The sequence below is a fragment of the Magnusiomyces paraingens genome (assembly GCF_902498895.1).
Source record: "Magnusiomyces paraingens strain CBS 517.90 genome assembly, contig: contig5, whole genome shotgun sequence".
Lineage (NCBI taxonomy): Eukaryota > Fungi > Ascomycota > Dipodascomycetes > Dipodascales > Dipodascaceae > Magnusiomyces > Magnusiomyces paraingens.
In genome coordinates this window covers 79,270-103,740 of record NW_022474071.1, presented here as the reverse complement: position 1 = coordinate 103,740, position 24,471 = coordinate 79,270, and the positions used below count along the sequence as shown (strand labels likewise).

Genomic DNA, 24,471 nt, shown 5'->3' with positions numbered 1-24,471 from the left:
TTGACAATAAAAATCCTCCCTTTCTCCTTAATTTTTTTTTTTACGTGAATATGATTAAATATTAAAATATCTTTTAAAAAAACATTGATATAGTCATTTTATATATATATATGTATATTTATATATATATATTTGAAAACCAAAAAAAAAGCCAAATTTTAACATAATCCGGGAATCTCTATTGATACTTTAACGCGTTTGTTACGCGTATGTGCGTGATCAAGGGACTTAATATCATATTATATTAATACATAATAATAATAATAATTATTATTATTATTTTATTTTAAGGCTTCGAAAAGGGAGTTGCGAGGGCGATGATGCTAGGAGAGCGAAAGAAAGAGAAAGGAGCCCAAAAGATTGCATCCTTCACGTGTAAGGGTTCTTTTTTGTTCTTTTGTTTTGTTTTTGACAGACGACGGGATCCCTTGGGATAAGGAAAAACATGCCTGGGGCTGGGCCCGGGGGGCTGGGCTAGAAAGAGAAGATGGAACATTCAAAGGCATCAAATGGAAGGGAATTTTTGGTGATGGTTTTGTAAAGAACAAGAAATTCAATGTTATTTCAATAAGACATTTACTCATGCAAAACCCATTGCTGATGGTCTTTTAGGGAAAAGTCCCAACCACATCATAGGACCTTTATGGGAAGCCCCACGATCGGGTTGAATTGGAGCTTTCCAGCCCCCACCCTTCGTCCTCACCCCTCCCCCTTAGGAAGAAGGCAAGAGCGCCTGTCAAAGAGCCAAAAGAAGAACCGCCAAAAACCTTAAAAAATAATAAAAAAAACCTGACGCGTTTGAAAATAATCACCTTCTATTGAACCTTTTCAACTCCTGGCGACCCCTCGTGTTGTTGTTGTTATTGTTTTGATGAAAAACAACTCCAACTATAAATATAAAAGTCCCAGCACTCGCTCTTTTATATATATATACATATATATAAGAAAAAAAAGCCTGCCCTTTTTTCCCATAGTTCCTAGAATTCAATAACTTCATTTCTATACATATATTTATATTATTAATATTTGTATATATCTGATTTGTACACATTTCAATATATATATATAGACATATATAAATCACTTCATGCCGACCATGTCGTGCTAAGAAACCCGGAACTTTATCATCCAACTCTTCTCAGTCATTCGTTTAAACCAACAGTCGCTCTTTTGAAACAAAACCCTTCTTCAGAAATTCCTTTAAAATCAATTGAAATCATGCCTTTTTCATCATCATCATCCTTTCCATTGACTCCTCAACAACAGCAAAATCAACAGAATAACCAACAAAGCCCACCCATAAAACCTTCAGCCTCAATCAAAATGTCCCTCGCAACTGCAACCTGCCATTCTCAGCTCACACCACCAGATTCCCTTAGCAGGAAACGTCCTCTTCAGGATCCGCAAACCGTTGCTTCCTCTTCCTCTTCGGAACAAAATCTTACAAACCACACAAACAAACTCATCAAAACCAGCGCCGGCGCTGCTGCCATTCCCATGGCCCTCCACCTTCAAAAGGCACATACCCAGAACTTTGTCTACCACCCGGGAACCGGCCAAATCCCCCCATATGTCTCTTCCACTTCACCTCAGCTATCAGACAGTCTCATTCCTTCGATACCGTCCGCATCTACCACCGCATCTACCACCGTCGCCGCTTCCCAAATTTACTTCTCTTCATCCTCCGCGACACCGGCCGGCCCAGAAGTCGTGGCCGCTCAACAAACAGCTTCAGCTGTTTCACCAGACCAACTCGCTACCTTCCAGGCTCAGCCTACTCCTTGCCCTATCTACTCCGCCTGGACTGCTCCAAGATCATCAAACAGTCTTATGATTGCCCATCCTCAACAACATCAAATCGTTGTTGCCGCTCCAACTCAATCTACATCCCCCACTGAAGCTTCCCAAAAATCCACCGTTTCATCCCCAACCTCTCTCGTCTCCGACCGTAAGGCTTATGCAGGCTACCTCTCTCGTCAAAAAAAGGAATGCAACGACGCGGATGCTGCCTCCATCTGGAGCCCTGATGTCGAAAAGGCCTTCATGGAAGCCCTTAGGCGTATCCCGCACGTCGGCCGCCGCAAAATCACCGTCCATGGCAGGCCCTGTGGTCGTAACGAGCTCATCTCAGAGTACATCCAGCACAAAACTGGAAAAATTAGAACTCGCAAGCAGGTCTCGAGTCACATCCAAGTCCTCAAGCATCTTCTCAGAGACGACCCAGAGTTCATGGAGCTTGTTGTCGAAGCACCCCCGGAAAAACCTAGAGCTTCATCTCCTTCAAAACTTTCTCAACCTCAACCTCAACCTCAACAACAACAACCTCAACAACAACAACCTCAACCTCAACCTCAACCTCAACCTCAACCTCAACCTCAACCTCAACCTCAACCTCAACCTCAACCTCAACCTCAACCTCAACCTCAACCTCAACCTCAACCTCAACCTCAACCTCAACATCAACATCAACAACCCCAGCAACAGCCACGCTCTGATCTCCGAACAAGCCTTGAAGATCTCTTTAAATCCCCCAGCAAAGCCTCTACAACTCTTTCTGCAGGCTCAACCTCTTCAGCAACTGACCCAATCACTCCATGCCCTAAAAAGATTCCCTCTTCCGCAGATCTTCTCATGCTCACGGCTACTCCAGAACCCCCGTTGGGCTCAAATTCTCTTGACCAAGACTCTTACATCTTCATGCCCCTCAACTTCTCCATGTACCAATATCTCCCTCTCGCTCCACCTCAGGTTACTAGAGTCTTCTCCCAACTCATCCGCCCTCAGCTCGAGTCCCCCGTTAAGCAAAAGCAATCTGCCAAGCTCCTCAACCGCTTCCCTTCCGTGTCTCATGGTCTTTTCGCTTCAGGATATCCTACCGGTGTCCCTGTCATCTATGGCAAGTCTAAGTTCAATCTTCCTCTTGGTTCTCAAGTCCCTGAAGGATCCCTCTTCAAGTCGGATGTCGAATTTATTGCCAGCAGTACACCTGTTCTTGGATCTTCCCCTGGTTCTATCCTGCGCTCCCAGGCTCCCCCTCAACATCAATGGGATTGCATAACTAAAGTTTACACACTTGGAAACGAGGTACTCTCACTCATCGAACCTATTCGTGCACACATAAACCTTGGCCAGCGGACTGAAACTCTCCATCTACCCTTTGCTAGCGACTTTTGGGCTGCCTTCATCGTTGGAATCACTGGCAAGGCTGGTGCAAAGAGTCTCAAGGAGGCTGCCAAAGCTGTCAATGCCATCACCATGATCCAGGAGATCCACTGCCATGTACCGCAGGCGGCCCCCGACGCAGCAGTTGCTCCTGATGGCACCACTACCCCTGCAACAACAACCCTTTCTTCTGCCACTCTCTATGCCGTTCTCGTCTGGGAATTTGAAATGGTCAGTGACTCCTTCTCAGCAAGAACAGTCTTCCGCAAAATCACCTCAGGACCAAGAGAAAACAAACCTTCTCCCATCGTTATTCCTCAACCTCAACATCCTCCTCACCAGCCCATCCCTCAAAAGGTTGTCGTCGTCCCACCTCAATCGGTTCATCAACCCCAAGGTCTCCAGCCTGCGGCCACCTTTTCTCAGCCGTCGCCTCTGGCTGGTCGCAGTAGACCTGCCTCCCGCAATGACCACGTCCAAGCTCCAGCCCCTGCCCAGCGCACGGCCCCAGCCGTCATGGGTCCCCCTACGGCTCCCTTCGGACAGATCGCTCTTGCATCTTCTTCAGCCTCCTCAACCCAACCTGATGTTGTCGTTCCTCTTGCTGTTTCTCACCGGGCATTCTCCATGGGTGATTTAGCTCATGCTCAAATGGCCACAACGTCTTTTGTCGGCATCACTGGCGAAGGCATCTTCAGCCCCACCACCACCTCCACAGGAGTAGCAGCTGCGGCCGCAAATACTTCAGCCGTACACACATCTCGGCAACATCAGCTACCAATAAACAACTCAACAAACCCATCCACCTATGACCTCAACTCAACTGCCGCCGCTGCCGCTATTGCCCATCAAGGGCGAGGAACTCCTGCAACCGCAACTGCAGCAGGCTCCGGCAGCTCAACCATGATATCATTGGTCTCCGATTCAGTGCCACTTGCACGTCCATTGACTGCATTTTGTGAGTCCTCCGTTCCAGTCGGCGGGATCCCAGCCTTTTTCGCAACCATCCCGGGCCACCACCATCAGGGATTCCCGGGGTCCGCCATGGCTGGTGCAGTCGGTGTTGGCGCTCACCACCCCCACCATATGTTTCATCATCATCACATGACTGCAGACGCATCTAATATTTGGTACCCCGTTCAGGGCTCAGATCTTATTGTGCGCAGACTCATGGATGATCGCGAACCGGCGGCTCTCATCTCGGCTGGCCCCTCTACTAACACTGATCTCTCTTACGACCCGTCTATTATGAGTGCTGCCACAGCGGCCGCTGAAGCTGCAGCTTCCATAGCCTCCTCAAACTCTTTCGATAGCATATCTCCAAAGGCCTCCAATGCAAACTTCCTCGGCCTTCAAATCGCCACAGCCGGGTCCTATGATCCGCTATATATCGACCAAGGTGACGGCAGTGTATGTCCGATCGAACCCCCCATTCGATCTGCTCCTCCGAATATTGAAACCCATAGTGCCGCCGCCGCCGCTGCTGCACAAGCAGCTGCCCATGTTGCAGCTTCCCATGCCGCTCACGCCGCTGCCTCCGCTCATGCCCATGCAGCAGTCGCCGCTGCCTCTTCAAGCTCTTTCTCTTCAACCTCGCTTGATTCATCAGCCCTTTGGTCTGCCGGTGAGTCTTCAGTGTCGTCTGTTGGAACAACAGACGCTGGTGCACCCGGCGAACCTGTCGCTGACACGCTTTTTAACGTCCTCGAAGAGGATGAATATACAAGCTGTTAATTGCTAGCCTTATTTCATTTTTTTCAGTATTTTTATTCGCATTAAGCCTTTTTATTTTTGTAATTTTAGTGTCTAATACTTCTATTATTTTTATATACATATCCGGATACACATATATATTTGATATCAAACCATTTAATCACAGCATCTGGCGCACATTAATGTTGACACGTTTGTTAGCCATCCACTCCCCGTATCGTCTCCACAATTCATGTTCCTCATCGTCCCCAATCACAAAATTGTCTAAGCTTTTCAGGTAATCAGGACACGTCTTAGCCCAAACCTTGCCTACACCGTGATACGCATGTCGCGAGTTACTACCCATGACCACCGCATCACCGCTCCGTAGCAGCATCTGTAGCGGCTGCAGAACTTCTGTTCCTTGCTGCTGTTGCTGCCCACTGTACCGCTCCATTCCTGCGTAAAACACTGCCTCGCATCCTATCGACACTGACACCAAGTCTGCCATGCAAAGCTCCGCCACGTCCCGGTGCGGCGATAGCGTGTCACCGGGGGAGTAAAAGTTGATGATGGCTGCCTCCGGGGTCAACCCGGGGAAAACAGGCTCAGAGAAAAGCGAGCCCATACGTGCTGGGAACTCGGGGAACCCCTCAGCGCCACGCGTAAACGTGGGGTACTTCTTGGTGGTCCAGTTGTATTGTCCACCTAACGTGATCCACCGAAGCTTGCGCATGCGCACCATCGCAATCGGCATGGGTGTGATCGATGCTGGTAATTCCGACCGTGTAGCAGACGCGTCTATCATGCACCCCTCTGCTTTATTGTCTTCGCCCATGTAAATCGGCTCTGCTAGTGGCTCCAGCACCTTGTCTTTTTCAAAAAGAGAAAGTCCCGAGCCCATGCTATAATGGATGTCAAGGTTATTTCGATGACGCGTGTCTGGAACCAGATCGCGAACAATCTCAGCAACTGCGGCGCACTGCGCAGCGTGTGGTAGCAGTTCTGGAATCAAAACAAGACCAGGAAGCTCGTCCACTGTAATTTGTACAGGATCATAATGATTCTCTAATTCCTCGGTCAAAGCTTCCTGCAATTTCATAGCCACGGATTCTGGAGCAGATTCTATATAGGAGGAGAAAACAGACTTGGCATGGGAGATAGCAGAATCTGTGGGGTAATATCGCGAAACTCGAATCCTGTATCCTGGTGGGCCTATATTATTCTGAGCCGCCTGGCGCAAATCTAAAATCTCGGCACACATCTCAGGAGCCTGAAGATGTCGGTCACGTTTGTATAGCGGCCTAAAAATATCTTGAACTTTTTCAGTATTTGTCATGTTTACATGATTTCGTTGAATAAAGTAGTTGAAATTAAAAAATTTTTTCCATCTTCTTCAAAATTAATACGATGCAAAATATAAGGCCTATTTAGCAATCGTATGATTTTATTTTCCAAAAAGATACCCACCTTATTATATATACAATAAACGAAAACAAAGAATTCATATTCAAATTTTTACTTAAATAATTCTCAATTTCAATGTTTTACATGAATTGTCATCCAAATGGAATTTTTTCATTTTTGCCATTTAAATGAACTCTCGTTATTGGGGGGCTCCGACACTTTACATAATAAAGCTCAGATTTGGTCGAATTCATTCCTTCAAGTTTCTCCCGAATGGCTTTGCCAAAAATATTATTCACCTTGCGCTTCCACAGTTGGTTGGTATCTATGAGTTTTGAAAGACCACAAATTTTCACTGTCTTGTCAATGACATTATTAACCATGTATTTCTATCTTGCACGAAAACAACTGCGGCCCTTAAATTGTGGGCTTGCACGTAGCCATAGATCCGCACAGAGTAAAAAAGCCAGTGTAACAAGGCTGCGTTGGACCAAAAACAGGATTACGATAATCATTCAGTGTTCGCACAAACTCCTCCATTTTTTTATGGCGTCTTGTTGCAATTGCTTCTCTTTCTGCATTTGTGGCGTTAATGCCCACAAATTGCTGGCTTCTATTGTCTAAAGATGTATTAACTCTCGACAACAAGGCCACTTCAAAAGAACTTTTTGAACTTTTTTATATCTTTCTTAATTATTATGTTCAAAGGCATCAATGTTCACAGTGTTGCATCCATTACTGTGTGACCTCAGATTAATTTTTTTTTATTGCTTGGGCAATGTATGTCGTCTTACCTTTTCCTGGTCCATCAGGTCTCAGTGCCGCATTGCGGACTGCACCCAGAGCCACAGCCCCTACTAGCTCCGCAGCTTCGTGAATGTGTTCTAACGACGAACCATTATCATTATCATTATCATTATCATTATCATTATCATTATCATTATCATTATCATTATCATTATCATTATCATTATCATTATCATTATCATTATCATTATCATTATCATTCTCCTTCTCATTCTCATTCTCATCTTTATTTTCAATTTTCTTTGTTTTTTACCCTCGAGTAAAGTAAAAAATCTTAAACAGAGTCTTTTCAGGCTTCTTCTTAAATTTTCTTATTTTCATTCATCCTGTCATTGGTTTCTTTTGTCAGTATTTTCCCAAACCTATTGCTGAGCTGTTTCTAGTTTAAAAAAAGGAAATCTTTTGGACTGAAGCCCATCCTCCTTAGTTTGAATCTCAAAAAACTTCATTGCAAATTAGCTATAATCAAAGATAAGTTTTTATAAAACAAAATAGAAAAATAGAAAAATAGAAAAATAGAAAAATAGAAAAAAAGGAAAATAGTCATCCTTTTATCTTGTTCCCATAATAATATTATCGACTTATTTAAGGTATGGCTACCTTGAATTGATTCTTATGCATAATATATTTTTACTTTGCAAAACTTTTGCAGGATTCCGATATTACAAAATAAGCATAACACTATTTTTCCATTCTTATTCACAAAATATCACTAATTATACAAAAAAATATTTTTGTTTTGCATTTTTTTCTTATTCCTGTTGACCCTCGAAAACATTGAGATCCTTAGTTCCTTCTTCCCAAGAAGTACCGTTAACCATGGCTTGAATAGCAGCCAAAACATCCTTTTGCGAGCCACGGACTTGCTTCGTCGAATCACGTTCACGCAAAGTGATAGACCCATCCTTAACAGTCTGGAAGTCGATAGTCACACCAAAAGGAGTGCCAAGCTCATCGTTACGAGAGTATCTCTTGCCAATTGAAACTGAGGAATCGTCTGCCTTGGAAGAAATACCAAGCTTTCTGAGGCTGCTGATAACATCTTGAGTGATGGGAGCAAATGCCTCGTTGCTTGAAAGAGGAACAACAAGAACCTTAGTGGGAGCAACAAGAGGCTTGAAGGACAAGACACCACGAGCAGAGTCTTCAGGGCGGGTCCAGAAACTGTGCTCAAGAATACAGTACAGAATGCGACCAATACCAAAGGAAGGCTCTATGACATTGGGGGTATACTCGCGAATGTGCTCAGTTTTCGTCTTTTTCTCAATGCTGATAAGAGAGCTATCAATTTCAACCTTACCTTCAACACCGTCAATGTCGACAACAATCTTGCCATCTTTAGTAAGCTCGTCACCAAGATTCTCAAGCTCGCACTGGTTGCGGGTAGTTAAGAAGTTTTCAATCTTAGGAGCGTCCTTGCGGAACTTAGGACCAAACTTTTTCTTATCAAAATCAACTTCAAAGGCTTCGACAGTAATTGGCTCCTCAAGAGTTTCACGGACAACAAGCTTTTCCTTGGTGCGAGCTGCGTGAACCGTCAAGTCGTAAGCAGAGCGATCAGCAGTACCAACACACTCAATCCACCCATATGAAGAGTGCAACTCGGCATCCCAACAGTCGGCAGCGTAATGAGCCATTTCATTAGCCATGTGCTGTCTAAATCTAAGCCTCTCAGGATTAACACCAATCTTAGTCAAGAAGAGGAAAACACGGCCTAAAAAGTAACCAAGGGTTTCATTGTCAACCATGCCTGAGGAAACAGCGTCTCCAATAGTGGCTTCGGTGATATCAGTTTTTCCAGCAGCTTGAACATCCTTTGGAAGAAACCTGAGCTTGAGATCAGAAACCTCTTTAAAGCGCTTGTGGCGTTTATCCTTAGGATCCACAAAGTGCTCAATCTCAGCCATCAAAAATTCACGGACACGGAGCAAACCAGAACGAGGTGAAATTTCATTTCTGAAAGATTTGCCAATAGATGCAGATGCAAAAGGCATCTTCAGGTTGTTAAAATCCAAGAGCTTGGAAAAGTTTAAAAACTGGCCTTGAGCAGTTTCGGGTCTCAAATAACCCTTAAGTTGACCAGAGGGCCCAATAGCTGTTTCAAACATAAGATTGAAAGCAACAGGAGGATGGAGCTTCCCACCAGATCCGGGGTTGGTGATATTATACTTTTCAATAATTTCCCCAAGCTCTTCTCCGGAGTAACCATCAATCTTGGCAAGAATAGTTTCGTACTCTTCAACAACTTCATCTTCAAGCTTGACAACCTTGATCTCCTTAACCTTCTTCTTGCGTTTCTTGTCATCCTCTTTGGGCGCATCAATATTCAAACCACGGGCCTCAAGGTTGCCTTTGAGTCTGCTCTCGAGAACTTCTTCGACAAGGTGATCAGCACGGAAAATCTCTCCAGTAGCTGGATCCTTGCACATCCAATCAGCAAACTTATCAACGTGGCCAGAAGTTTTAAGAACCTCATGAGGAGTAAGCATAGTAGTATCAACTTCCAGCATATCCTCCTCCAGAACAAAGTGTTTTCTCCATGTGTCAACAATATTTGCCTGGAGAGCACAGCCTGGTGGACCATAGTCATATAGACCGGAGACACCACCATAGATGTCAAAGGCTGGGCCATAGAAGAATCTCCTCTTCAAAACAGCCTCAATTGCCTCACGGTTGAAGGCTTGATCTGCAGGTCTAACAGATGACATTCTAGATTTCTTTTGGTTGGATTGTTTGCTAAGCGAAGCAGTTGTCCTTTTGTTGATAGATTTAAAAAGATACTTGTGAAAAGATGGGCTAGGGTGAAATCCCCAGGCGATTGAACGTGTAGACGTGTTTGAAAAAGAAAACAGTTTTGATAGATAGAGTGAAATACGTCGATGCTAAAGCGACAAAACGTAGTCTATTTAAAACAATCCAAGAGAGTTATGAGAAAAAATTAAAAAAAAAAAACAACAAGTTGATCTGGTCGCGAAAAAAAAGTGGAAAAAAAGAAGCTCCTGTAACATGAAAGGTTTTATTGAACAAACTGTCATAATAGAGTCATCATTTATTACTAATATATTACAAAAGATTATATTCTCAATACTTGTGCTTAGTCGAGTAGTCTACAAAAATGTTCGTTAGAATCATTGAAATACGATTTGATAAATAGAACTTACCCTTTGGACTAATGACTAAACCTTTTCCTTTGGTTGCCCCTCTATATATAACTTCAATGATATCTATCAATTCTTGTTTATCATCTAATACCCAATTGAGCTTATTGTTATTTCCCGTACCGAAGTCACAAAGCATATGCTTATTTCTGTAAAAAAACATTATGGCCATGGGATCGTATAGTTCGTAGATTTGGTTAAAGGCAGTAACTTCGTCAATATCACAAACATAAATAACAGCAAAGTTTCTAACTTTATCAGCAATGCTATATAGTACTTCATCCATGAGCATACATTCTGGATCTTTGTCTCTGCCAAATCTAATGACTACCAATCTATCTTGTTCAGATAGAATGGCTTGATCAACATGCCATCCTGTATGCAAATGTGGCAAAAAAACACTTCCCATCTTTATTCAAATTATTCTAAGTTTCGTTTCTTTGATTTTTGGTAAATCTCGTGATATAAAACCATAAGTTAATTTATTTTATGTTTAATTATCCATAAATATCTATGAGAGGTGAAAAAAGAGTAGGTAAAAACAAAAAAGTTGCACACAAATGTACACACAAAAAAAAAACACAATATGAATACCTTTTTACATCTATCTAAAAACTTATTATTTACACAACTATTTTCAATCAAATGACAAATACGATTTGTCTATTAATAATTTGATTATTTTTTTATAAAGAAAATGTGTTGAATGAGGGTTTCTTTATTTCTTTCCTCTTTTAGCCTTGGCCAATTTCCCACCGCTTTGAACTGGCACATATCCTTCACTCATGAGATCCAAATAATCATCAATGGCTGGCTTACTAAATTCACCAGATTTTTCATCTGATTTATTCTTTTCTGTAGCGTCTTTTTTATCAGCCGAATCAACAGGTTGCACAAAGCCATACTTTTGCTTAAATTTAGCCAATCTGCCTGTAGCGTCAGCTTCAACGACCTTGAGATTTGATCGAGAAGGATTATATAGTGGGTGATTTCGTTGATCAGCAAGATATCTCCATTCAACACGGGGATATTGAGATCGTCTGACATATGTGGAGCCATCAGAAAGTTCCACCTTACATTCAAACATGTGAAAAATCGAAGGGCGGGTTTTTCCTGGAATAAGTTTTCTTTTCGCTCTTCGAGTCAAAACACTGCGGCCGGATCCAGGAATAGCATAATTTCGAGTTTGGCTAAGATTAATACCATTCTTCAAAATAGAAGAATATCCGGGTCTCAAGTTGTTCAATAAAGACGTCAACATTATTAAATCTTGGGCTGACTTTTTTCAAAGTAAGTGGTGATAACTCTAAGAAAGAAATATGAAGAGGATGAAAAGTTTTTGGTGATTTTGATTGGCAAACAAAATTACTAAGCACAGAAAGTTATATTATATAATAAAAATACACACGGCAATTTCTTATAAACAAGAAGAGAGAGATTAACACATGTTATAAAACGGCTATTCAGCTTGGTTTCCTTGACCATGGTCCAAAACTTCTCCAGTGTTATGGATTTGACTAATTTGGGTCGAGGAATCAAGAGCCAACTTTGACACTTTACCAGAAATTTCTTTTTCAGAATTCTTTTGGCGAATAAACCCAGATAGATCCTTTAAAAGTTGAAGATTTTCTTTAGAAAACGAAATTACCTCATCTGAAGTTTCTGTTAAATTATTTTCAGCATTTAAAAAGGGCCTAGAAATATCATCATCACTATTCGTATTAGAGTGATCAGTATCATATGTTTCAATGTCTGAATCCAGGTCGATAATGTCTTTGCCATTTGTTGGTTGAGAAGCTGCAGCTTCTCCATCGTAATCGTCTTCATTAGCCTTCCTGTTAGTTGGTATTTTAGAAACATTGGGAACAGATTCCATTTTCAGGACTTCATCAATTTGATCTTGGCTTAACAAAATACCTTCTCCAATTGCTTTGTATTTCAAATAAAGAAGCATTTTAATTTTATGATAATCAACGCTTTCATACCACCCTGATTCTGGATCTAGCGTCTCTCGAACTTCCCCCCCGTCAATTAGCTTTCGAATGTCCGGATCTGTAATATCACAGAACTGAATGATACTGCCACTCATTTTATTTATACCATCAAATTGATAAGGAATATGACTTTCTTTAGGGGTATCTTTGTCCTGTAAATTATACCTAAACCGTCTTGTTTGATAAAAACGGTATTTAGAAGAAGATCGAGTGTCAACACCAAATTTGACAACGGAATCTCGCCAAGGTCCATTTTGAATTGTATAACTAACATAGTGTAAAACTTGTTTTAAGTAAACCAATAAGTTTTTTGGAAGATGATATTCAATAGACTTCCTAGTCCATATAGGCCTTTTTTCAAAAAGATCCGTCAAAAATTTGAAGCAAGCCATTGGCCCTTCATCCACTAGCTTTTGAAGCTCTTTAGAAGGACAGAGTGGTGGGTCATCGTTCCATGAAATGTATTGGGCATATAACAATGGACTTTTATTTCTGTTGATTAGCTGTTGACCACCTTTCCCATCATTCACTGCCATAAGAGATGGGTTTTGTTTATAGGAATATGCAAAAGGATAAACCAAAGGTGAAAATCGCGGAGGAGGAATAATATCGATATCTTTTTTGTTACTAAATGATTCGTTTTGATCAAATTGGAAATCTTTTACTTCTTCGTCTATTTTATTTATTAGGATTTTTCGTTTCATTTGGTTGTTTAAAAAAAATAAAGGACCTAATTTCAAATAACTTACAATTGTGTGAAAATAAAGTCGATTTAACTTTTTCTATAAATTCCGAACTTCGCGTGTTATACTGGTAATCACACAGTTCTAAATCAGTTAGTACATGATGTAAATTATAATAATGATCCTTACCCCTAAAACGATAAGTGGTTTCAATGATATATTCTGGATTCAAAACAATATCATTTTTTTTCGATATTAATAATGCTTTTTGAATATCTCCATTTGCTGCTTCAAGTGATTTCTTGGGTAATTGAATTTGAAGAACGATATTTTGTGCTTTTGAGGTGCTAGACATGATTGGATGCTCATATGGGTCATTTGGCCGGAATCTTAGTTCTAGTTGTTTATCACCTCTACTTATACAGGCCTGTTCAAAGTTAAAATATATTTCAAAAAGTTTATAAATATTTATACCTTTGCCACCTTATTTTGAGATCCAAGCATCACAATTGCTTTTGATGTATTTATAACGTTTCCTGGAAACTCAATAGCAGTAATTCTAGGTACTTCTAATGGATAAGAATCGGCTAAAATGTTTTCGCCCTTATTTGAACTCATATTATCTGAGGTCACGCATATATCTCATAAAATCCAAAGGTAGTTAAGGAGTCTGTCTAGTAAAAAAAAAATCGTAAAAAACTTATAATTGTTATAAACATCTAAAGTACCGAGCAAGATTTGGTTGAAAAACTCTCCAGAGTTTTATTTTTAATAATTCACGTGACACCAAACCATTTATTAAAACGGGTTTAAAATGATAAGTTCAATGAATCCTCACGGCCCCACAAGATCACAGAATAGAGACAACCCAGTCAGACTCTAGCTCCTAATAAACATCCAATAAGAGACTGGACAGAGTAAATTACTTAATTATAGTCAACTGATTTAAAACTGTTGCAAATTTCTTTTCAAGTCCTAGCGTCCTCACGCAATAGCAGCATCAACATGTAATAGTGACTGCGAACAGCACCCACCCACCAACCCCGGTACAATTAAAAGCACATACTTATAATTATAAGTATGTGCTTTTAATTATGTCTAATTAGACAACAAAGCAGAAGCCGAAAATGAAAAAATTGTCCCCAGACTACCATGGAGGGTCCCAGACATATACTTTCTGGCACGATATAACTGAAAACAAGTCATGGCAGGTTTACCATATACGTTATCCAACGAGCTGGGAAGGAAGAAGGCATACAAGGCAAATTAACATTATGTGAAACACCTGAAACACTACCACAAATCATCACAATGTGCTCATACTACGATCTAGTCCAAGAAGTACTTCGTTTAGGAAGATTTCGAACTTTTTACGAACTACTTTTATGACTTATTTTCAAAGAAAGTCTCTAGACTGCAGGGCTTGACAATCAAGTTATATTATTTTAGATGCCTTGTTACCGCTGAGATTTTCTTTACGTTTAAAAAATCTATAGTGACCAAGCTTTGGTAGACTAGACCGGCCCGAGCATAAAGCTTGTTTGCATGTGTACAGACCTCCCTTGCTGGCATAATAAATTTCAAAAAATAGAATTATTTTGTAATATGGTAGAAATAAGAAAGAAATAGGTTACGTAATTTATGAAGAACAAGAAAATTTAAATAATACTTGACCATTAGAAAAGAAAACAAAATGAACTTGAAACTTTTAAAATTTTAAAATGATAAATTAATAAATGAAAAATTTTTTAAAAATTCTGTATGATATTCAACAATAAAATTTAAAATAACTTTTCAGTAAAACTTCCAAAGAACAATCACATTACTGGTTAATATTACCAAAGAAATGCTTGCGATTGTTAGTGTTGTCAAAAAAGAATTTGTCACAACAACTCTTTGCTTAAAATATCCATTAATCGTAGAAATATAATTTACAATTGAAACTAATATTGACAAAAATGATAGGGAGTAAAACACAAAACCTAATGGTAATGAAAATAAATGTCCATTATAGTCATTTTCTTCAACCACTGACTCTAAAAGATTTTGTTGACTTGTTATCGAACTTGATGATAAACTTTGCATGACACCAATCAGAAAGGCATTTCCACTTTTATTCAGTGAAGTATTGCCTTCATTTTTTCGATCATGAAACCTGATATTAATTATAACAGCCGTACCTGCAATAGAAAGATAAGTTGCTACTTTTAACCAGGAGAGAAAATTTCTTTCTGCGGCATCTGCATCTCTAGCTTCTGAAAAATTATTGGAAAGTAAAAGAGGTTTAGAAAAGGGAGATGAAAAAAAAGTTTTGTCACTATTCAAACTGATATCATTCTGTGGATGCCATGCAATTTTTGGTATATTAGATGTGTTATTAATGATTCGTTCTCCAATTGTAACAGATGTATGGTTTTCAATTTCTTCTTCGTCTGTGGTACCGGAATCCTCACTTTCTTCATCAACGTATCGTTCAAGATCTTGAGGTTGATCCATTTGATTTATGGAATCAGGTTGAAAGTCTGCCATTTTGTGAAAAAACTTGAGAATTAATTTAAAATATTTTTATCTGATTTTTAAATGATATTTAAAAATCAGTAAATTAACTATCTTTTACCAATTTAAGTAAATATAAATTCATAAAAATTAAATTTTTAATAATTGCTTATAAGCTTAAATGATTAATTAAATTTATAATAACTTAATACAGACTATGACCTATTTTCCAATTAAAATGATGTGCTCATAACTTAATCATGATATCAAAACACTAATTATTAAATATTACTAAGGAATCAGTAATATTTGAAGAATGTTTGTTGCAATATGCCATTTAAATCTTGTAACATAAACATTGATGAGTTGTCAACTAACCATAAGTCAATTACAATCGGTTATTCTACCCACAACATAAGAATCTTTTATTCTAGGATTTTTCCCTCACAACACACTTAATCACCAAAATAACTCAATTCATATCACCAGTACATTTGTTTTTTTGTTTGATAATTATTTGAATTCATATATTTTGTTCTCTCGTTTTTTTTTTTTTGAGAGTCAACAGTTTAAATTTTTTTTATTTCAGTTTTTGAAAGTAAGTTAGGAAGTCTTTATTTTTTTTTGAAAAATTTATGAAAGCTCCACAAGTGTAAACTTATTTACCAAATTGTTATTTTTCAAAATACTTTACCATATTTTTATATTAAAAAATATTTCATATTAATTTCTAAATACACCTCCCCAAAAAAAAAACGTTAAATTAGTATATTGAAAACCACTCATCGTTTATCTCGTTCTAGCCTTAACTTTTACTTTACGACACAGAAACCATTCTTCTAACAGAATATCACCACTTTTTCATTTAGAAATCTCTAAATTTGATAATTGTTTAAACATTTATATGAGCAATGTCTGCTGGTGATTTACCTATTAAATTTCAGGAGCATCTTAAGCTCTCTGATGTAGGAGTCGCCGATTCGGCGATTTCTTTTAATACATGTACACTCGAGAGTGATAAATATATTTGGTAAGTCTTTAATGATGAGGTTGATTTGTCCCAATGGCTAATTTATTTTTATTAGTGTTAGAGAGTCTTCATCTGAAGGAAATAAAGTCGCTATAATTGATCTTCATGACAATAATAGTGTTACCAGAAAATCAATGTCTGCTGAGTCGGCAATTATGAATCCTTCTCAGTTGATTATTGCTCTCAGAGCTCAGGGTGGGACTTTACAGGTGAGGCGTTTATCATTTTATCGTTTGGCAATTAGTTAACTTTTTTAGGTTTTTAATCTTGACACGAAACAAAGATTAAAGTCAACTACGTTATCAGAAAATATTGTTTTTTGGAAGTGGGTTTCTGATAACATTCTGGGTATTATTACTGACAGTTCTATTTACCATTGGGATGTATTTAACGCTTCTCAAGATGCTCCTGTGAAATACACTGATCGTCATGCTTCACTTTCGAACTCACAAATTATCAGCTATGAAGTTAATAATGATGAGTCATGGTCTTCTCTTGTTGGAATTGCACAGGAAAATGGCCGTGTTGTAGGGCACATCCAATTATTTTCCAAGTCTCGCAACATATCACAGGCAATTGAAGGTCACGCCTCTTCATTTGCAACTATCAAGCTTGATGGTGGTTCAAGTGATTCTCAACTTTTTACTTTTGCCAACAGAACTAGCACTGGATGTAAACTCCACATTGTTGAAATCGATCACAAGGAAGGAAACCCACTTTACCAAAAAAAGGCTATTGATCTTTATTGTCCAGCAGAACTTCCTAATGATTTTCCAGTTGCTGTTGAGGTGTCGAATAAATATGGAATTGTCTATGTCATTACTAAATATGGTCTCATTCATCTCTACGATCTCGAATCCGGGGTATGCATCTTTATGAATCGTATTTCTCAGGATCCAATTTTTACTGCTACAAAGTTTGATGCCACCTCGGGTGTTCTTGTTATTAATCGAAAAGGTAGTGTTCTTTCTGTTTCATTAAACGAAGATACTGTTGTTCCTTATATTCTTAATAATCTTGGAAATACATCTCTTGCCTTGGCTCTTGCTTCTCGTGGTGGTCTTCCGGGTGCCGATAATCTTTATCTACAACATTTCAATCAACTTTTGAACAGTGGAAATTATACTGAAGCTGCCAAAGTTGCGGCAAATTCGCCTAGAGGTATTCTCAGAACTCAGGAAACTGTCCAGCGATTAAAAGGGATTCAGGCCCCACCAGGTCAAGTTTATCCTATTTTACAGTATTTCTCAACTTTGCTAGATCAAGGTTCATTGAATAAGTTTGAATCAATTGAACTTGCTCGACCTGTTTTGGAACAAGACCGTCTCCCTCTTCTTGAAAAATGGTTGACTGAAAACAAACTTGAGCCTTCAGAAGAGTTGGGTGATATTGTTCGTCCAAGAAATATTAGTTTGGCTTTAAGTATATACCTTCGCGCGAATATCCCTTTTAAGGTTGTGGCTGCCATGGCCGAGTTAGGGGAATATGACAAGATTGTTCCTTACAGCCAAAAAGTTGGTTACACACCTGATTATACTTCACTTCTCCAAAGTCTTGTGTATAGCAATGCTGACAAGGCTGCAGAATTTGCGACACAGCTTGTCAACCAAAAGGTTGAAAACCTTGATTTAGATAAAGTTGTTGATATCTTTCTTTCACAAAATCATATTCAACAAGCCACAGCTTTTCTTCTCGATGCTCTTAAGGATAATCTTCCTGAGCAAGGCAACCTTCAAACCCGTCTTCTTGAAATGAATCTTTTGAAGGCTCCTCAAGTTGCGGATGCTATTTTAGGAAACGAAATGTTTTCACATTATGATAGAGCCCGCATCGCAAAACTTTGTGAACAAGCTGGCCTTTTTCAACGTGCTCTTGAACATTATGATGATTTGAAAGATATCAAGCGTGTCCTTGCACATAGCAATGTCCTTAACCCTGAATGGCTTGTCAATTACTTTGGAAAGCTGACTGTTGAGCAGACTCTTGAATCTTTACATGAAATGCTTAAAACTAATATTCGCCAAAACCTTCAAATTGTGATTCAAGTTGCCACCAAGTACTCTGATCTTGTTGGCCCATTGAATCTCATCAAACTTTTTGAAGAGTTTAAAACACCGGAGGGCTTATTTTATTATCTTCAAACAATTGTAAACCTTTCTGATGACGCAGATGTTGTTTTTAAATATATCCAATCTGCTGCTCAAATTGGTCAGTTTCACGAGATTGAGCGCATTGTCAGAGAAAACAGTGTTTATAACCCTGAAAAGGTTAAGAACTTTTTAAAGGATGCCAAACTTGATGATCAGCTTCCTCTTGTCATTGTTTGTGATCGATTTAATTTTGTTCATGATCTTATTCTTTATTTGTACCAAAATCAACTGTTCAAGTACATTGAGATTTACGTTCAACGTGTAAATCCATCTAGAACTCCGGAAGTAATTGCTGCTCTTCTTGACGTTGATTGTGAGGAGTCTGTTGTTAAAGCTCTTTTGGATTCTGTTCCTGTTGATAAGATTCCTGTCGAAACTTTAGTTTCCGAAGTTGAAAAACGTAACAGACTTAAGACACTGCTTCCATTTCTTGAAAAGGTTCTTGCTACAGGCACTCAGGATCATTCTGTTTTTGATGCTTTGGCCAAAATTTACATTGACAGCAATAATAACCCCGAGAAGTTTTTGAAGGAAAACAGCAACTACGATACCCTTGTTATTGGTAAATATTGTGAAAAGAGGGATCCTTACTTAGCTTTCATTGCTTATGAAAAAGGTCAAAACGATTACGAATTGATTCACATTACCAATGAAAATGCTATGTATAAGCACCAAGCTCGATATCTTGTTGCTCGTGCTGATTCCGAACTTTGGGATTATGTTTTGAAAGAGGATAATTTACATCGTCGTTCTTTAATTGATCAGGTTGTTGGGACTGCTGTGCCGGAATCTAGTGATCCCGAAAATGTTTCAATTGCAGTGAAAGCATTTTTATCTGCTGATCTTCCGACAGAACTTATTGAACTCTTGGAGAAAATTATTTTGGAGCCATCTCCTTTCAATGATAATCAAAATCTTCAAAATCTACTTATTTTGACAGCCATTAAGTCTGACAAAGGTAAAGTTAGTTCCTACATTGAAAGGTTGGACAATTACGATGTGACTGATATTGCCCAAATTTGTCTTGATAATGGTCTTAATGAAGAGGCTTTTGAAGTTTACAAAAAGGCAGAACAGCACACTGATGCTCTCAATGTGCTTGTTGATAATATTCTTTCCCTTGATCGTGCAGAAAGCTATGCTGAAACAGTCGATATTTCTGAAGTTTGGAGTCAGTTAGGTAAAGCCCAGTTAAATGGTCTTCGTGTTTCTGATGCAATTGAGTCTTACAAGAAAGCTAATGATCCAAGTAATTTTGCTGAAGTCATTGAAATTGCTTCTCATGCTGGAAAGGATGAAGAGCTTATTTCTTATTTGTTGATGGCTCGCAAGACTTTGAGAGAACCTCTGATTGATGGCCAACTTCTTTTAAGTTATGCTCTTACTGACAAACTTTATGACTTAAAAGATCTTCTAAATTCACCTAATGTTGCAGATTTAGAATCCATCGGTGATAAGCTTTATAATGAAAAACAATATGAAGCTGCAAAAATTGTTTTTACTAGCATTTCTAACTGGGCCAAATTGGCTTCTACTTTGGTTTTTTTGAACGATTATCAAGCTGCTGTCGATTCTGCTAGAAAGGCTAGTAGTGTCATGGTTTGGAAACAGGTTAATGAAGCTTGTATTGAACATAAGGAATTCCGACTTGCTCAAATTTGTGGTCTTAATTTAATTGTTCACGCTGAAGAACTTCAAGATTTGGTAGAAAGATATGAGTTTTCAGGTTACTTTGATGAACTGATTTCTCTGTTTGAACAGGGCCTTGTTTTGGAACGAGCTCATATGGGAATGTTTACTGAGCTTGGCATTTTGTATTCAAAGTACAGACCTGAGAAACTTATGGAACATTTGAAGTTATTCTGGTCTCGGATTAACATTCCAAAAGTTATCCGTGCTTGTGAAGCAGCTCATCTTTGGCCTGAACTTGTTTTCCTTTATTGCCATTACGATGAGTGGGACAATGCTGCTCTTGCCATGATTGAACATTCACCCGATGCATTTGAACATAATTCTTTCAAAGATGTTGTCGTTAAAGTTGCAAATCTCGAGATTTATTACAAGTCCATCAACTTTTATATGGCAGAGCAACCTCAACTTATTAATGATCTTCTTAATGTTTTCATTCCACGTGTTGATGTTAGCAGAGTTGTTAAGATGTTTCAGAAGAGTGATAATCTTCCTATGATCAAACCATTTTTAATCGCTGTGCAAGGCCAAAATATTTTTGCTGTCAATAATGCTTACCATGATTTGCTTATTGAGGAAGAGGATTATAAATCTTTGAAGGATTCCGTCGACTCGTTTGATAGATATGACCCTATTGATTTAGCTTCTCGGCTAGAAAAGCATGATCTTATCTATTTCAGACAAATTGCTGCCCATATCTATAAGAAAAACAAGAAATGGAATAAGAGTATTTCTCTTTCCAAGGAAGACAAACTATGGAAGGATGCAATCGATACTGCTGCTACTTCTTCAAAGGAAGAAGTTGCTGAGGATCTTCTTCGCTATTTTGTTGAAATTGGTAACAAAGAATGTTATGTTGCTACTCTTTATACTTGTTATGATTTGATCAAGCAAGACGTTGTTACCGAACTTTCTTGGGTTCATAATTTAAAGGATTATACTATGCCTTATTTAATCAATGTTCAGCGTGAACAAAACACCCTTCTCGTCCTTTTGAAAAAAGATAATGAAGAGCGCAAGGCCAGAGAAAAGGAACAAGAAAAAAAAGAAGAGGAAACTCCAATTTTGGGGGCTGGAACTAGACTTATGATTACCCAAGGTACTGGTGGTTTTTCGAATGGTGGACCTGGGTTTGTTAGTGCTCAACCAACTGGCTTGGGATTTTAAATATTACGACTACATAAAATTTTACTTAATAAATAAAATATTTTATAATTCTTTATTTTATAAAAACAAAGTTTGTTTAAATAAATAATTAATTAATTTTTTGTCAATTATCAATACTCTTTTCATTGATAGATCTATAAATGTAATACATATGTATTACATTTTAATAAATTGTTGCCATAGTAACGTTTTTATATGCTTAAGAGGATGAAATTTAAAAACAAACAAACAAAGAGTAGTAAACAAAACAAAACAAAACAAAACAAAACAAAACTGACAGGTAAATCTACTATACTACTTAACATGCTTTAACATTGAATACATTAAATCAAAGAATTAATATTAATATTGATATTTATATTTATATTTATATTTTAATTTTTTTATTCTCGATAGTCTCAATAAGTATTATTTAAGAGAGAATGTCTGAACCATCAGCTACATCATCTTTGCCACATACCAATGTTTCGGCTGATCACCAAAGAATATTTCAAGAATTTTTAGAGTATCCCAAGAACTCAACAAATTATTCTGATGAAGTCCAATTAATGCTTCAAAAAGGCGAAAAACGTTTGATAGTTTCATTAGATGATCTTAGAGATTTTGATCGCAAATTTTGGAGTGGAGTTTTGAATAGCCCTGCCGATTATTTTCCGTCAATTGAAAATGCTTTAAAAGAAATGGTATTAGCAGTTCACAACCCTCTTTACCATAGAGTAAATGAACATGATACATTTTCTGTTGCGTTTAGGGGGAGCTTTGGTGATCATTTTGTGAATCCTAGAACTATAAAGGCTAGTCATTTGGGTAAACTTGTTTGTGTGGAAGGAATTGTTACCCGTTGTTCACTTGTTCGCCCAAAAATTGTTCGATCTGTTCACTTTGCTGAAAAGACTGGTCAGTTTCATACTCGGGAATATCGTGATGCTACACTATCATTTGATCCGATACCAACAACATCTGTTTATCCTACCGAAGATGAACATAGTAACCCATTAATTACAGAATATGGATATTGTACTTATCGCGATTATCAAACAATATCAATTCAAGAAATGCCTGAAAAAGCACCAGCAGGACAGCTTCCACGTTCTATAGATATCGTTTTAGATGATGACTTAGTAGATACCACAAAACCTGGAGACCGCATACAAGCAGTTGGTGTTTATCGTTCATTGGGATCAAATGCTATGTCACAAAGTTCTACGTTTAGATCTTTACTTGTTGCTGACAATATAGTATTATTATCAACTAAAGGAAATGGCCAAATCGCAACAAATTCTATAACGGACATGGATATTAGAAATATTAATATTATTGCACAAAAATCTAATGTTTTTGAACTTCTTTCTCAATCTTTGGCGCCCAGTATATACGGTCACGAGTACATTAAAAAGGCTGTTTTATTAATGCTTCTCGGTGGTACTGAAAAAAATTTATCTAATGGAACTCATTTAAGAGGTGATATCAATATCTTAATGGTTGGAGATCCTTCAACAGCTAAATCTCAAATGCTTCGATTTGTTTTAAACACTGCGAACCTTGCTATTGCTACAACTGGTAGAGGATCATCTGGTGTTGGCTTGACTGCAGCGGTTACTACAGACCAGGAAACAGGTGAACGAAGATTAGAAGCGGGTGCCATGGTTTTGGCGGACAGAGGTATTGTTTGCATTGATGAATTTGACAAAATGAGTGATGTTGATCGAGTTGCTATACATGAGGTAATGGAACAACAAACTGTCACTATTGCTAAAGCCGGAATCCATACTTCTCTAAATGCAAGGTGCAGTGTAATAGCTGCAGCAAACCCCATTTTTGGTCAATATGACACACACAAGGATCCTCATCAAAATATAGCACTACCTGATTCATTGTTATCCCGCTTTGATTTGCTTTTTGTTGTCACTGATAATGTAAATAGAATGCGCGATTTTCAAATATCTGAACATGTTCTTCGAATGCACAGATATTTAACACCAGGTTCGGAAGAAGGCGTTCCTGTTCGAGAAAATATTACCCAAAGTTTAGTTGTTGGCGATGAAGATGAAGAAACTTCAGAGAAGGAAAGTACAGTGTTTGAAAAATTTAATTCTTTACTTCATTCTGGTTTGGTCGATGCTGGTCAGAATCCTGATGAGATTGAAGTCTTGAGTATTCCTTTTATTCGAAAATATGTTCAATATGCAAAAACAAGAATTAATCCTCAGCTCACAGATGAAGCAAATACATACATTGTTTCTACTTATTCCGCCTTACGAAACGATCAATTAGCGGGAAATCAACGTCATACTTCTCCTATAACAGTACGTACACTTGAAACCCTTATTCGTCTTTCTACAGCCCATGCAAAATCTCGTTTATCATCTCGAGTTGAAGAAAAGGATGTTGAAGTAGCGGAGGAACTATTACGATTTGCCTTATTCAAAGATGTTTCCAAAAGAAAACACAAACGTCAAAAAAGAGCCCACACCGATGAAAATAAGGAAGAAAATGAAGAAGAAGAAGTTGTACAAAGGACTCAAAACATGTCCTTAAATGGCAAAGAAAATCAACTGTCTACACAACACAGAGAAGCAATGGATGAAAATGATTCTGAAGATATAGACATTTTTCAAATAAGGGAAATTTCCCCAAAAGCTTCCTTAAATTTATCTTCTCAGGAGAGTCATGTTCCAAGAGTTGAATCATCTCATTCTAATTTAAGTCGAAATTCCACCCACCAGCAGGATGCTAACCAAGGCATTTCTTTTTCAAGATATGAAGAGTTTTTACATATAGCAGGAAGATTGATGAGTTCATTAGAATTTGTTGATGATGCCTCCATTGAGAAATCTAGGCTTCTTCTGGCAATTAATAGAGAGCAGGATTCTTCAAAAATATTTACAACTGAGGAATCAGAAGCAGCGCTGGAGTTGATGTCTCAATCAAACAAACTAATGCTTAATGATGGTTATATATATAGAATTTGAAATAGTTTTGCTTTTTAGTTAGTAATATCAAAGATACCCTAGAAAAGGTTGATAACTATCAAAA

At 38.2% G+C, this 24,471-nt stretch overlaps 9 protein-coding genes across 9 annotated transcripts; 3 read left to right on the top strand and 6 right to left on the bottom strand.

Moving 5' to 3' along the window:
- Window positions 1-1,323: 1,323 nt before the first annotated feature.
- Window positions 1,324-4,896, top strand: SAPINGB_P005694 (uncharacterized protein; the record flags this gene model as incomplete). The annotated part of the gene is made up of 1 exon (XM_032000408.1): window positions 1,324-4,896. The coding sequence occupies one exon, from the start codon at window positions 1,324-1,326 to the stop codon at window positions 4,894-4,896; it is 3,573 nt and encodes a 1,190-aa protein (XP_031856299.1).
- A 139-nt stretch (window positions 4,897-5,035) lies between these two features.
- SAPINGB_P005693 (uncharacterized protein) lies at window positions 5,036-6,193 on the bottom strand (the record flags this gene model as incomplete). Its single annotated transcript, XM_032000407.1, has 1 exon — window positions 5,036-6,193. The coding sequence occupies one exon, from the start codon at window positions 6,191-6,193 to the stop codon at window positions 5,036-5,038; it is 1,158 nt and encodes a 385-aa protein (XP_031856298.1).
- A 1,627-nt stretch (window positions 6,194-7,820) lies between these two features.
- On the bottom strand, window positions 7,821-9,776 carry SAPINGB_P005692 (uncharacterized protein; the record flags this gene model as incomplete). Its single annotated transcript, XM_032000406.1, has 1 exon — window positions 7,821-9,776. One exon carries the CDS (start codon window positions 9,774-9,776, stop codon window positions 7,821-7,823), a length of 1,956 nt encoding a protein of 651 aa, XP_031856297.1.
- A 373-nt stretch (window positions 9,777-10,149) lies between these two features.
- Window positions 10,150-10,635, bottom strand: SAPINGB_P005691 (uncharacterized protein; the record flags this gene model as incomplete). The annotated part of the gene is made up of 2 exons (XM_032000405.1): window positions 10,150-10,175; window positions 10,230-10,635. The coding sequence occupies 2 exons, from the start codon at window positions 10,633-10,635 to the stop codon at window positions 10,150-10,152; spliced, it is 432 nt and encodes a 143-aa protein (XP_031856296.1).
- Window positions 10,636-10,944: 309 nt separating this feature from the next.
- SAPINGB_P005690 (mitochondrial 54S ribosomal protein bL31m) lies at window positions 10,945-11,487 on the bottom strand (the record flags this gene model as incomplete). The annotated part of the gene is made up of 1 exon (XM_032000404.1): window positions 10,945-11,487. One exon carries the CDS (start codon window positions 11,485-11,487, stop codon window positions 10,945-10,947), a length of 543 nt encoding a protein of 180 aa, XP_031856295.1.
- Window positions 11,488-11,685: 198 nt separating this feature from the next.
- On the bottom strand, window positions 11,686-13,521 carry SAPINGB_P005689 (uncharacterized protein; the record flags this gene model as incomplete). Its single annotated transcript, XM_032000403.1, has 4 exons — window positions 11,686-12,893; window positions 12,970-13,047; window positions 13,093-13,330; window positions 13,378-13,521. 4 exons carry the CDS (start codon window positions 13,519-13,521, stop codon window positions 11,686-11,688), a joined length of 1,668 nt encoding a protein of 555 aa, XP_031856294.1.
- A 1,176-nt stretch (window positions 13,522-14,697) lies between these two features.
- On the bottom strand, window positions 14,698-15,432 carry SAPINGB_P005688 (uncharacterized protein; the record flags this gene model as incomplete). Its single annotated transcript, XM_032000402.1, has 1 exon — window positions 14,698-15,432. One exon carries the CDS (start codon window positions 15,430-15,432, stop codon window positions 14,698-14,700), a length of 735 nt encoding a protein of 244 aa, XP_031856293.1.
- Window positions 15,433-16,310: 878 nt separating this feature from the next.
- Window positions 16,311-21,435, top strand: SAPINGB_P005687 (uncharacterized protein; the record flags this gene model as incomplete). The annotated part of the gene is made up of 3 exons (XM_032000401.1): window positions 16,311-16,429; window positions 16,485-16,638; window positions 16,687-21,435. 3 exons carry the CDS (start codon window positions 16,311-16,313, stop codon window positions 21,433-21,435), a joined length of 5,022 nt encoding a protein of 1,673 aa, XP_031856292.1.
- A 422-nt stretch (window positions 21,436-21,857) lies between these two features.
- Window positions 21,858-24,407, top strand: SAPINGB_P005686 (uncharacterized protein; the record flags this gene model as incomplete). Its single annotated transcript, XM_032000400.1, has 1 exon — window positions 21,858-24,407. The coding sequence occupies one exon, from the start codon at window positions 21,858-21,860 to the stop codon at window positions 24,405-24,407; it is 2,550 nt and encodes an 849-aa protein (XP_031856291.1).
- Between the last annotated feature and the right edge of the window lie 64 nt (window positions 24,408-24,471).